Source organism: Ursus maritimus, unplaced genomic scaffold (assembly GCF_017311325.1).
Source record: "Ursus maritimus isolate PB19 unplaced genomic scaffold, ASM1731132v1 scaffold_4, whole genome shotgun sequence".
NCBI classification, from domain to species: domain Eukaryota; kingdom Metazoa; phylum Chordata; class Mammalia; order Carnivora; family Ursidae; genus Ursus; species Ursus maritimus.
Genome location: NW_024426552.1, coordinates 71518959 through 71532649, shown reverse-complemented (window position 1 = coordinate 71532649; position 13691 = coordinate 71518959). Strand labels below are relative to the sequence as shown.

Sequence of the window (13691 nt, the reverse complement as noted above, 5' to 3'; positions counted from 1 at the left end):
GCTTTCTCAAATCAGCAGAAGACAGCACCCTCCTCAGAGGGGTGCTCCCCATCTCCTCCCTACCCCTCTCCATCCCTTCCTGCAGAGTTGCTCCAGGGGGACTAGGATAGGTATGACACATCAGGACATGGGGGATGCATCCATGTGAATTTTGTAGCTTGGAGCCTGACTTAACTACTTCACATTACCCATTACTTTTAGCCATTGAGATGGTTATTCGTAAGACTCACAAGTTTAAAAGGAATACCCTGTGAAGTAGGTCTTCTTAATGAGATCCCACAATACACAAATTATTGAGCTCTTGGTAAATAAATGCACGGCTGTGAGGGAACTTGCCGTGTGCACATCTACCCATAGCCATTCTGTAATGAGATGTCCAGGAGAAAGGGCCGTCAGATACACACTTACTGTTGTCCTCAGCAACACGACATCTGCCTCTTGCAGGGAACACGGGACACAACTTGCCCACACATGCCAAGCAGGTCTCCAGTAAAACACCAAGGGAAGAATCCCAAATGAGAAGATGGATCCAGCAAGACAGAGGGTTTTCCGGCAGCGCTGGGTCCGGTAGCCAAATATCTCCTGGGGAAGAACCAAAATGACCCCAAATGTTGATTAAGCACAGTAAATACCATATGAACCAATTGGGATTTTGGTGATAAAACTGGGGGCAGAGAGTGAAGAAGTTGAGGAGGTATTGAGAAAGTGGAGAAGAATCCCTAACGAAGTACCACGGGATTGCAGGCCTCCAGGAAGTCACAATCAAACTGGGAAACTCAGTTTCTATAATTCAAGCACCTGGCTACCCTGTGCCAAACACTGTGCTAGGTGATACGTTATCTTTTTTTATTATCATTACGTTATGTTAGTCACCATACAGTACATCATTAGTTTTTGATGTAGTGTTCCATGATTCATTATTTGCATATAGCATCTTAAGTCTCTTGAGCATTCCCTGAATAGGATACTAATTCCCTCATTCATAAATGATAAGGCTGTGCTCAGAAAGCCTGAATGGAAAGACCTGGCCAAGGTCACAGGGCTAGGAAGTTCTGCTTCTAGATCAAACCCAGGTTTGATCCACAGCCTTCACAGACATGACCATGAGCTATGTGATGGGAGGACCAGATGACAGCAACAACCGATGATTCCCTTGTCTGGGACCAGCAGCCACATGGACAGGACAGAACCAGGCACCAGGCCTTGAGTGTGGAGTCTGGATGTGATGAAAGGGTTTGATCCACAAGAGGATGAATAACTAAGCCCCTGCCATCAGGGGCTTGTGGTGGAGCTGAGCATTCCCACCCTCCACCCTTGTTCAGTTGCAAAAAGAATTTTACACTATGGGAGAAAATCGTAGGAACTATTCGGGTTATTGAGTCCTTGCTGTGAGCTCGGAAGGGATTTGAGACCCTGGACGATACAAATCTGAGCAGGAGAAGAGTCTTCTAATAAATTTATAATCTGGACAAACTTCTTCTTTCCAAGTATAGCCTGAGACAGAATGGAAAGCCAGCCCTGAAGTTCGTGGCCTCAGTTCCAGTTACATCACACACAGTTAAAGGTATATGTTATATTGATTCTCACGGCCAAAATTGAGAAGTCGAATATCTTGGTTAAAAGCACCTTCTCTGGACCAAGTCACGTTGGGTTCAAAGCCTAACTCTGCCACTTCCTGGATGTGACCTTGAGCAAGTTATTGAGCCTCTCTATACCTCAGTTTCTCATCCATAATATGGGGGTGGTGATAGGACCCACTTCACAAGGTTACGGTAAAGATTAAATGAGTCACTGTGTGTAAGTGCTACGAATGCATTTATTACCACTGCTGCTCATGCTGCTGGTACTGCTACTTCTACTGCCATTTAGCCATTTCCCCAGAAGGAGAGCTGAAATTCTACCCCTCAGTTTATTGGCATTTAGATCTAAGAACTCCTAGTGTCAATAGTTCTGCTTCCGCTAGGATTGCCTATTAGGACAACAAGGGAGCTGGAACATGCAACTTTAAATCAGCCACCTTCTCTGTCTCACTTGATAAAGACTACATTATCAGAGGGGTTTCTGTGATCCTTGACTGAAGGCTGCTTTCATGTGTAATTTGGGGAGGGGGGCCTTCCTCATATTAGCAGGGCATGCAGGTGTTGACTGTCTGCCTTAGGTATTATCCACATTTGGCATGCCTTGGATAAAATGTTCACATTAACTTAGAAATATAAGCCCTTGGCTGATTTTGCAAACTAGAATGTCTATCTTGACATGAATCTTATTTTGTTCCAAGCTCAAGCTCTTGCTTGCCAGCTTCCAAGCCCAGAATGGTTCTGCTCCTTCATCATTCCTGAAGCAATGCTTTGTTGACCCTACAATGAGCAGGATCCCAATCCTAAATCTCATACTTGTCCTGAGTCTACCCCATCATCTCTTCCCATATGCTTTTTTCTGTTCCTACACTTTGGAACAGGTCAACTTCTACCTGACAACCCAGCCATTGTATTATATTTCTTGAATGTTATATTTAAAATTCTCCTTATATTGTCCATTTGAGCCCCTCATGTAATATGTCTGAGTTATGCCAATTCTAGAAGCACAAATATCCCTATTACCATGCATCTTTTATGGGCTATGCAATGAGAGCCCTCTATAGTTTCCAAATTATTTTCATGTTTATTATCAAAATAATGTAAGCAGGAATTATTATCTTCAATTTCCAGCTAAGAAAACTGAAGTTTAAAGTTATTACATATAATAGATATGATTAGCAACTATTATTGGTAACAATGATAGCAGCTAACATTTATTGAGCACTTCAAAGCCCTTCACCAAGCACTTTTTGTCTACTCTCCCATCTAGCTGAAAGAGATTAAATAAGTTTCTCAAAGCATAAAGCTCATCAGTAACTTTAAACTAGTCCTCCGGTCTAGACCTCTGCAGCACAGGACAGATAATGTGAGCTGGTCATTTCCACTCTAAGGCTCTTCATTCTGCCTTGGATTTCAGTTCAATTTAACAAACACTTTTTAAGAGTCCACCAAAGAGCAGACATGTGCTAGACACAGAGATGAATGAGACAATGCCTCTAGCCTCAAGGAGCTCATTTGTTCAATGGAAAGAGAGACACGTAAACAGATAAGAACAAACGTGTTTAGAGCAATAAAAGAGTTATATAGAGGAATAACTATATAAATTTTCATCTGAATTGGGTGCTGTTAATAAAAACACTGTTACAGCAGTAGACCAGAAGTGTCACAGTCAGGCAAGGTGAATATCCCCTAGTTACACCAGATTGTTGCTTTCAAAGCTGGCCTGCTCTCAGCTCTGTGGACACTGCATCAGTTAGTAACTCATGACCAATAATCCATTGCCAAACTTTTAGTAGAAAGGCTAGAATAATGTGGACAAGGAGTGTTCAATTATTGCTTATTGAAGTGAGTTGAATTGTACTGACTGGAAGTAAATTGCATTGCAGGGACTATTAATAGATACTGGATTTAAAATTGCAAAAATTAGCATGGTGCTGTTTGTTATGACCCTGTAGCAGTTTACTTCCTACATTAGGGAGTGCCTCCCACGTCCCTGAAAATGCTTGAGAGAGCCATCCTGCTTCTCTGCACTCCACCCACCCTTACCTCCCACAAAAAGGAATCAATCAATCAGCCGTCAAAAAAAAAAAAAAAAAAGAGAGAGAGAATATTGAGAAAATGTCAAAAGACTATTACACTCATGGCAGTCTACATGCATTATGAAAGAGCACACTGTCCCTTTCTTTATCTCCCCTGCTACCCACAGATTCTTCCATTCCCTCTGTCCCTGGAGATCTAGGTCCTTCGCATTTTTAAGGACTTACTGATTGGCTACCAGGTGTCCAGGTCTTCTCCTCTGCAGAGTCCCTATACTCAAGAAGTCAAACTGATGCTCTCAAAAGCAGTGGTTTCAAGTACCTCAGCCAACAGACCCCCTTTAGTCTTAGGCCCTATCACCAGAAAAAATACACACAGATGCATACAAATAGACTTCTCCATAGAGACTCAGGGTGTTCCCACAGTCTAGGTAAAACCCTGCCCTGGAAGGTTCATAAGACTGAATCAAAGCTGATCTTTCCAGAGGTTACATTCTATACTTGCACTTAGAGCCCGACACTAGGTGAGCATTTATGAGCATAGAGGTGTGAAGACAATGCTTCTGGAAATGCACATGAGAGGGTGATGAGAGCAGGACCTTGGCTGACTCCAAAAGCTTCAAGGTAATATCATCACCTGGGGGCTCACCAAGTCCTGAGAGTGGCTCTCAGCCTTCTAGTCCCAGAGCCTGCTAGCAGAACTCCCCTCACAGAGAAGATTCAAGATCACCAGTTCGAAGAGATTGGTCAGAATAAGAGAGTGAGATGTATGTAACCGCCACAAAACCGGATGAATACATGGGTAAGTAGTAAGGGTTTGTTCTCTTCCCAGCAGCACCGTCTCTGGGCGTAATTGTCCTGCCAGTGGACCTTTATGCAAGCATAGTGTTTAAAATGGGCTCTGGACTCTTCTCTGACCATCTCGCACCATGACTGACATGGCTTCTTTAAACACTGTAATTCATTCAATCAAAGTACAGTCAAATCCCATTAGCCTGGGAGCCATTTATTCTGTTTAAGACAATTTTACTGGCTCCATTAAATATTTGAAAGTTTAAGTGATTTGTTTTTTAAAAGTTTATCAGGTGGCTCCGTGGCGCAATGGATAGCGCATTGGACTTCTAGAGGCTGAAGACATTCAAAGGTTCCGGGTTCGAGTCCCGGTGGAGTCGCAGTTTTTCCCTCCCCATAATTTATTGGGGCGCCTGGGTGGCACAGCGGTTGAGCGTCTGCCTTCGGCTCAGGGCGTGATCCCGGCATTATGGGATAGAGCCCCACATCAGGCTCCTCCGTTGTGAGCCTGCTTCTTCCTCTCCCACTCCCCCTGCCTGTGTTCCCTCTCTCGCTGGCTGTCTCTATCTCTGTCGAATAAATAAATAAAATCTTTAAAAAAATAAAAATAAAAAATAAAAGTTTATCTCCCTTAAGATAATAGTTTTTCCTTTATTTCCAAATTTTGGGTGTGAAGAGAATGTTTCACTGTACTAACCTGTACTAAATGGACGCACTTTGCATCACTGTATCCCCCCCACACACCCTACTCCAATTTCTACCTCAGTAGTTTCTTACTTAACACTCTTTAATGCTGAAGGATGATTTCACAAGGCTCCCTTAAGTTCATTTGACGTCTAGATCAAAGTGAGATATTCTCAACCTGAATGACCTAATCCAGAAATCTTAAACTGGAGGCTTAAGAAGAAAGGCCTACAGACAGGTTTCTTCTTGGCCTGGTAAGCATTTCTTAGAACTTTATAGTGGTCCCCCAGTTACTTTCACATAACATTCTGATTTCTAGTTTTCTTTAAAATAAATCAGAAATCATGACAGCACTATACCCACATTCTTGTACCAGAAGAAAAAGCTGGAGAGCACCAAATAACCCAGGAACTATCCCAGCACCATTCGGTGAGAGAGAGGATGTGGCCCTGCAGTACATTCCTACCATGGGATCTTACACACCACTTCAGACAAATCAGCTCCAGCAACACTCCACCATGTGGATGACTCTTAGTGACCTACCAGTAAGTGACAAAAGTCAGGGCAAACACTTACATAAGCATGGAAACATTTTTACAAAGATAAAAGCAACCAAAATTTAAAATGTATTTTTTGGTATAGATTTAAATAGAAGAAAGCAAGGAATTGAAGAAGACATGATACAGGACAATGGTCACCCCCACTGAGGCAAGGCAGGACCACATTGTCAAATGTAGGCTATTGTCAAGGTCCTAGCTTTTGTTGGGGGTGGTGGGGTAATCACATTATTATAAAGAACTAATTAAAGAGCTAACTGAATTAATGCAGCACAGCGTTGACAAGTAATGAGAGTGTCATGAACCAAGGATTATAGACACTCTAATTGTGAGCACCTGAAGGAAAAAAGGAAGAAAGAATTGATCAGAGTAAGAGATGCCCCCCTTTAAACGAGCAGGTACTCCCCTATTTCTCATGGTCCCTGCCATGCTTTCTCTTTTCCTCCACACTGAGCCCGTATGTCAGACTCATTTCTCACCTCACTGGGCCTGCTCATCAGAGTCACAACCTCATCTTGTAGACCAGCGGTTCTCAACCGGGAGTGACTCTGCCCCCACAGGACATTTGGCAGTAGCTGGAGACATTTTTGGTCACTCTCAACTAGGTGAGAGGTGATACTGACATAGCTTCTAGAATGTTATTAAATGTCCCCCAAAGCAGTTAAACATCTCACAGTGCAGAGGACAACTGTCCCTCAACCTCCACAACAAACACTTCTCTGGTCCCAAACAACAACGCCAAGGTTGAGACACCTGAGTAGGTATTGGGTTTCCCCACCTAACCTAAGCAGGTCTCTAGGTCCTAGTGCCTCGATGTCCTCCTCGGCACTCAGAGGAGAACTAGAGAATTTTGATACTGAAATCTATGGTAAAAAAGGATTCACACTTCACACCAAGTGCCCCCTCAGATCAGTAGTGGAGGCAGCAGCTCATTTTGCAGATGAGGAAAATTGAGGTGCTAAGAGAGAAAGCAAATTGCCCTTGTAGTCTGCACCTGCCTCCCTCCCCAAACTAAGCCACTCTCGTACCACCTCGTTCTGCCCTGGCCACACCAGCCCCAGTCACAGAGCCCATTCCCGCCTCAGGGTCTTCCCATGGCTGGCTATCGCTCGTCTGTGGAAGCCTCCTGTAAGCGTGTTCTTCTCAAAAAGATCTTAGCCAATCTCCTATGTAATGATAAGCCCCTGATCTCACCCACTCTTTATAGTTCTTTTTTAGAATTTTCACAATTTGTACTTAGTATTTTTTGCTTGCTGCTCCGACTCCCTCCTTTTCACCCCCCACAAGACTTTAAGTTCTATCAGTACAGGATCGTTTCAAGTTTGTTTCCTCCAATATGTTTACCTAGCACCTGGCACATTATCTGCATGTAGCAGGCACTCAGCAAATATGTGCTGAATGAATGAATAAATCAGTGAGTGACTGTACTAAAGGAAAGAGGGGAGGAAGGAGGGAAGGAAGGTCAGTCTGGAAGGTAATGAACCCTTACTCTTCTTGTTCCTAGCCCTAATTTAACTGTATCCATTTCTTGGACTCTCCAAAAATTAAATCATTCCAAGGTACGGGGAAAAGGAAACATAAACAACCTCAAGATACTGCTCTACTTTGGTCATTAGGAAATGTATTTGCATTACACTCAAGTTAATCTTTGAGGCTAGGTTTCTTGCACAAGCACTTTCATTTTTCTTTTTCTTCTTCCTTATTGTCTGAGAGTTGAGAAGATGCTAAAAGTAAAACCGAGTCTCACAAACTCTTTCCCTTCAACAGAGGCAAAACAAGGGCCTGGGCTACAAGAACAAACTGGTATGGACCTCTGCTGCCCAGCCTCCTTCCCTGGACAAAAAGGTGTGTTCACAATTACCTATGAGGGAACTATACTAATTTCCCAGTCTGGAAATCCCTCTACAAAAAAAAAAAAATTATTTTTAAAATTAAAAAAAATTATTTTTAATTAATTTTAAAAATTATTTTAAAATTATTTTAAATTATTTTTAAAAATTTTTAAAAAATTATATATATTTTTAATATATATATATATTAGAAATGGATAAAGAAAATATCACTATATCAACTAAAAAATACTTTGTAAATAAAGAAATGTATCACTACTTAAAGCTGAGTACAACTTTTATTAACAATGTTGATATCCATTAACTCATGGCAAGCTTGTGCCTTGAGGGGATCCTTAGGAGTCTAGTGACCTGGCCACCATTCACTATCCCATGACAAATAGTTGGAATGTCACTTAATTTCACTCCCAGCTCTGGATTCTCACTTCTCTCTCATTCCTAGCTTTGGAATGTCATCTCTCTGGCCATTGACTCCTGGTTCTCTTGCTAAAGCCTTACTTTACACAATTACCGTGGGAAACAGTGGAATGACACCTGTGTCAGGTGTCAGGCCCCAGAACTGAGGAACGCATCATAAAATGTTTAGATGCTACGTCCCAGCATAAAGTCTTCAGGTGTCTTTCCTGAAGTTCGACTCAAATTGCCCACTCTGTCTAAGGCCATGGGCAAAGTAGGTCTGCTAGAGATAAGTTTCCCACCCTCCAGGGGCTGACAAGGGAGATGATGAATTAAATAACTTAGTAATTAATTAATTAAAATATAATTCTGGGCATAAACATTAAGTGTCATCTGAAAAACACTGGAAGAAAAATGCTGTTAGGTTCAAAGAGATGAGGATGTCCAACTGAGATGATAATTAGGAACGCTTTCCTGGAGCCTTGTTCCTGGAGGTAGACTTGGAGAGGATTGGAATTTCAAGAGTCAGGAAACGAGGGTAGAAGAAAAGTCACTCCAATTGGAGGAAGTAGCCCGGAGCAAAGGTGTGGAGTCTGAAAACATGGAGGTGTATTTCAGGACAAAATGTCAGTTTAAGGCAGAAGGTCAGTGTACTGTGGTGTTACAATTAACCCAGTCATGTCAGGCCAGATAATGCACTTTTGGGAGGGACTTTGGGATTCAGGGATGTGTATTCTACTCCAGCTACCCAGTGGCCAAAAGTTGCTGACCCCTTAAAATCTACACCTCCATCTTTCCCGCTCCACACCCAGCAAGTGGACCTCTCACGGCTTCCCTAAAACTGGGGCCCAAGGAAAGTCAGGGGAAGAGGCCACTGCCTATGGGCTTTCTAGCTAGGCAGCAGTCCGATTATGGGAACAGGAAGAAGGGATGTGTGTGGGACTTTGGTGTCATCTGACTAAGCAGAATTTCTTCTCTGCCCAGGATGCTGCCAGCTTGTGGAAACTCCTCTTTGTCATACCAGTTGGCTGTCTGAAAAGCAAACTGTCCCACCCATCAGTGGCAGACAGGGTGGTAATACCCTGCCCTGTGAATAATTGTCCATCTAGCTTGGCTGAAGCTCATGAAATATCAGTGCATGTAAAAAACTTCTGGTATGTCCTTGTCACCCTAAATATTTATTTCTTCCACATTCTGATTTAATCCTCACAACTCTATAAGGAAGTTAATATCAGCCGGGGCAAGAAATAAGGAAGGTAGAGTTCAAAGAAGTTAAAGAATGTACCTTTAGTCACACTGCTGGTAGATAACAGAGCCAGGTCCTTCTTACTTAAAACTGTTTCCTTCCCCGCCCCTGCCTGCCTCTCCTGAAGACATTCCATCCTCAGCTCTCTGACATCCTCATCTGGCAGGTGTCATGGGGGACGCGGTGTGAACTCTTTCTAATTGCTCACGTTTGAGCTGGTGGAGGTGCTGCCCAGACAAGTTCTTAGGTTCCCCTTAAACAGGTTTTCACGAGCTCAAACTGCAGAGGGAGAGGAAATAAGCAAGAGGGACTCCACCCAGCAACCAGACGATGGTTTCTGCCAGCAACCTCCTAATCTACTGGTCTGGTGTTCTTGGGCAAGAGGTATTTTCTAGGTTCTCGCATGGTGCTGAAATTAAAACTTCTCTTCTAATGATGTCTAAGTGATGTAAGACGAAGTACAAACAGGCCAGTATGTGGGACTACTGGCTCGTCTGGGCAGCCTACTCACTGAAGAGGATAAAGACCCAAGGCTGGGCAGGACAGGGGAAAAGGCCACATTTAAAGGCCAAACACTTGGCTTTAAGACTGATTTTGGTCTTGCCGTTTACTAATTTTATCATCCGGAAGTCATTACCCCATCTAAAAGTTAAGAACACTAATGTTCACAAAACTGTTATGACAATGAAATGGAATAACAGTGGTAGAAGAATTATTCAAATATAGGCTGTTGTTACTATGAGGGCAATTAGACTTAAGATTAATTATTAAACCCTGAGGGATGCCCTGACATGTCTGGCCCCTCCTTATCATTGAGATCTCGGCTTCCTTGACCACAGGGTCTCAGGAAGCCACCCATCACTCTCTAGCACATCATCCTATTTTAAACCTCTACAAGCTGTTATCTCCATCTGATATTTTTATTTATTTTTTTGTGATCTGTTCCAAGCATGTAAGTTCCACGAGAGCAGAGCTTTGGCCTATCTTGTCCATTGCTGAATCCCTGGCACAAAGTAGAACAGTTCCTAGCACACAGTAGGCCCACAGATATTGTTTGAGTGCACCAATGGCTCCAATTATATGGTAATTCCTTAGATCAGAATATTATCAGACTGGTAAACAGAGAGGCCAAACATGGTAATCATTGACTATTAACACCTGATGAATCATAGCAAACATCCAGCCAAACGTTTCTCAAGGAAGAAAGCTGAGACTTTTTTTTAAATTTTTTGAGACTTTTTTTAAGATTTATTTATTTATTTGAGAGAGAGAGAGAGTGAGTGGGAGGAGGGGCAGAGGGAGAGAATCTTCAAGAAGACTCCCTGCTGAGCGTGGAGACCAACACAGGGCTCAATCTCATGACCCATGAGATCATGACCCATGAGATCATGACCTGAGCAGAAACCAAGAGTCAGACGCTTCACTGACTCAGCCACCAGGCACCCCAAAAGCTGAGATCTTTTTTTTTTTTAAAGATTTTATTTATTTATTTATTTATTTATTTATTTATTTATTTATTTGAGAGAGATAGAGACAGCCAGTGAGAGAGGGAACACAAGCAGGGGGAGTGGGAGAGGAAGAAGCAGGCTCACAACGGAGGAGCCTGATGTGGGGCTCGATCCCATAACGCCGGGATCACGCCCTGAGCTGAAGGCAGACGCTTAACCGCTGCGCCACCCAGGCGCCCCCCAAAAGCTGAGATCTTAAGAGAATTCTCAGATAAAGGCACATAGAGAGAGAAGAGAGGAAAAGCAATGATCTCCTTCCAAAGTCAGCCTCCTACTTTTTGACTGATAGAGAATTTATCCCAAGAATAAATTGTATTCCTAAGTATTATTATTTGTCTTTCTCCCCAGCTATGATTATTTGTTACTTACCATAGGATTTTAGAAAATAAAAGAGGGAGAATATGCTGTCATGAACTCCGAGAGAGAGAAAGATCAGAGATGAGCCTGTATTTCTTTCACAATGTGAAACTCCCACACCTCCAATGAAGCAAACTGTACTTCCTGGGGAAGGCTGTACCATTTTCAGACAACTCTACTAATAATTACACCAGGTGCCAGACATTAGGCTGGGGCCCAGCAGGTATACTCCGAGCTCCCTCCCACTTAGCACACACGCACGCACCAAACACTACCCTTTCAACCAGAACAACTCCATTTCTACCTGTACAAACAACATAAAATCAATATAAGTATACTGATTTCCATTACAAGTTTGTGCCTAAACAGGCCCTGTGTAGATAAAAATCATTTTGAAAAGTACTATATTACCATGCTCTCTCATTGACAGGGCTGGAAATCTTTTCCACAGGGTGGAAGTGAGTTGAAAGCATGCACTAGAACAACGGCCACCCCGTTTTTAGAAAGAGGAATCCTTTCTTAGCATTGCTGGTGAGAGATAATTATCAAGACCACTTTGGAAAGCACTTGGCATTATACAGCGAAGTTAAGATACACACATTGTGTGATTCAGCACTCTACTTGAATCTTCTCTACAGAAACTTGTGTACCTGGGTACCAGGAGACATAAACAAGAAAAATTCAAATCTGGAAACAATCCAAGAGTCCATCAACAATAGAATTGTCATTTTAGAAAGTATAGTTTTACAATGATATACTCTGACACAATGCAAATAAACTATAATTTTGTGCAGTAACATACATCTCACCAGATAATAAGCAGAAGCAGCAAAACACAAAAGAATATAATCAGTGTGATTTTAATCACAGAAACCTAAAAATTTTGTTATGGGATGCATACATAGTTGGAAAAAATATTTTTAAAGGCAGGAAAATAATAATTATACAAGCCAGGTGAGAGGTCACGTCTGCATGGAGTGGAGGCAGACAGCAGAGATGGGTCACAGCTAGGGCAGGACCCAGGAGAACCTCTGGGGTGCTAGCAACGTTCTCTCTTCTGACTCAGGCAATGATCTTACGGGTTTATTATTATTATTATTATTATTATTATTAAACTGGCTGTATCTATTTTTTGCACATTTCTATGACATTTCAAAGACTGCCACACACTCTCAAATGACTGAATTCTACTTTTGCTTCTGAAGGTTCTACCAGTGCTTGTTGGGCATGCATGGCCTTGAACCCAAAGCAATAACTTTAACACTTATCAAGAGTCATACCCCATAATTTTGCAACCACTAGCATAGGAAAAAAAAATCGGTTTGAAGATGGGGTTCAAGTTTGAATTGTGGTCCTATGAAACAATCCTTTCCCCTCTCTGGGCCTCCGTTTCTCCATCAGTCAGAAAGGGGGTTGGATTACATGATCTCTTGAACCTCTCTAAATTTTGAGATCTGTAGTTACTGTAACAAGAACTTTCCTAACACCAACTCTGTGACGGCTTGCAGTTTCTCGGGGGTACACATCATAAATCCTTTCCGTGGAGATGCCTGCCTTCACCTCAAAGCTGCCCGCCTGATCTTCACTCAAGCTTCATTATTATTTTAAGGAAATATAAAAGATGGTTTCTGATGTACCATTTGTGCAAAGTGGTGCCAACAGATTGTGCAGACCACCTGCTGGAGAACTATCAGATAGCCTTCTAGAAGAGGGAGCATGCTACCTGCCCACCCCCAAGTCTGACCCCGAGAATGGGAGCTACCGTACCGCAGTGTGACTCCCCAGCCACTGTGCCATATTCATCAACTGAGCATCAGAATTTCCCAGGGTGACAAGACAACCAGATTCATTTCCATAACTGGCATTCAGAAGTGAGCACAGCCTTGGGGAAGGTTTCTCATTGTTCCAGAAAACGTCACCGTCAAGCAGTGACGCATGATTCTGCGTGTGGCTGACGGAAGAGGGACCTCCTAATATGCTGAAGAATTTCAAGCAAATGGACAGACGTGGCAAAAGGTAAAATTATGATAGGCAACGGGGAAATGAGTAACTTGATAAGAATGGAAAATTGTTTGGGAGAAGAGTGGGGCATAAGGGGGACCAGAATTTCTACCTTTTTCAAATATCCCGGGATGCCACACCCAACTGATACAGGATAATTCAGAGCATTAAATACTGGGCCAGATATTTATGACATCATCTTGGGGGAAGTGGTATGTTTTTATTATTACAGAAGCAATACATACACATTTTAAAGATCAGAAGATAAAAATACAAATAAAAACTCGACATTCCCACAACCCAGAGATTAACACAATTAACAACTTACTGAATATATGTTGTTTCTTCTACCAAAATGAAGCCATACTGTAAATGCTCTTTTACAACGTGGTTTTTGTTCACTGGCCTCCATTTTTTCCAGGTCAGTGAGTTTTTATCTCAACTCATACCCAAACCATAGTCAAATTTCACAACGTCACATTAATGTCCCCTACAACTGGTTTTCCCAACCTGGTTAGGCATTATTCTATTTCTTAACCTGGACTATGGTTACTAAATGTTCACCTTATAGTTATCCATTGATCTGTACAGAAGTATTTGTGCACTGTTATATAGACATATAAGAATATGTTTTACAATAAAAAGAAGAAATGTCACACTCCTATATGAGCATCAGTGTACTTTCCT

At 42.2% G+C, this 13691-nt stretch overlaps 1 protein-coding gene and 1 non-coding gene across 2 annotated transcripts in view; one reads left to right on the top strand and one right to left on the bottom strand.

Moving 5' to 3' along the window:
- Window positions 1-13691, bottom strand: part of ATP13A4 (ATPase 13A4) — a 138848-nt gene that overhangs the window by 91542 nt on the left and 33615 nt on the right. Inside the window, exon 7 of the mRNA XM_008705149.2 lies at window positions 409-582. Within this exon, the coding sequence (XP_008703371.2) occupies window positions 409-582 (174 nt within the window). The remainder of the gene's footprint in view (window positions 1-408; window positions 583-13691) is intronic.
- Window positions 4701-4785, top strand: TRNAR-UCU. Its single transcript is given in 2 exon segments — window positions 4701-4737; window positions 4750-4785. It is a non-coding gene; the product is annotated as a tRNA-Arg (tRNA).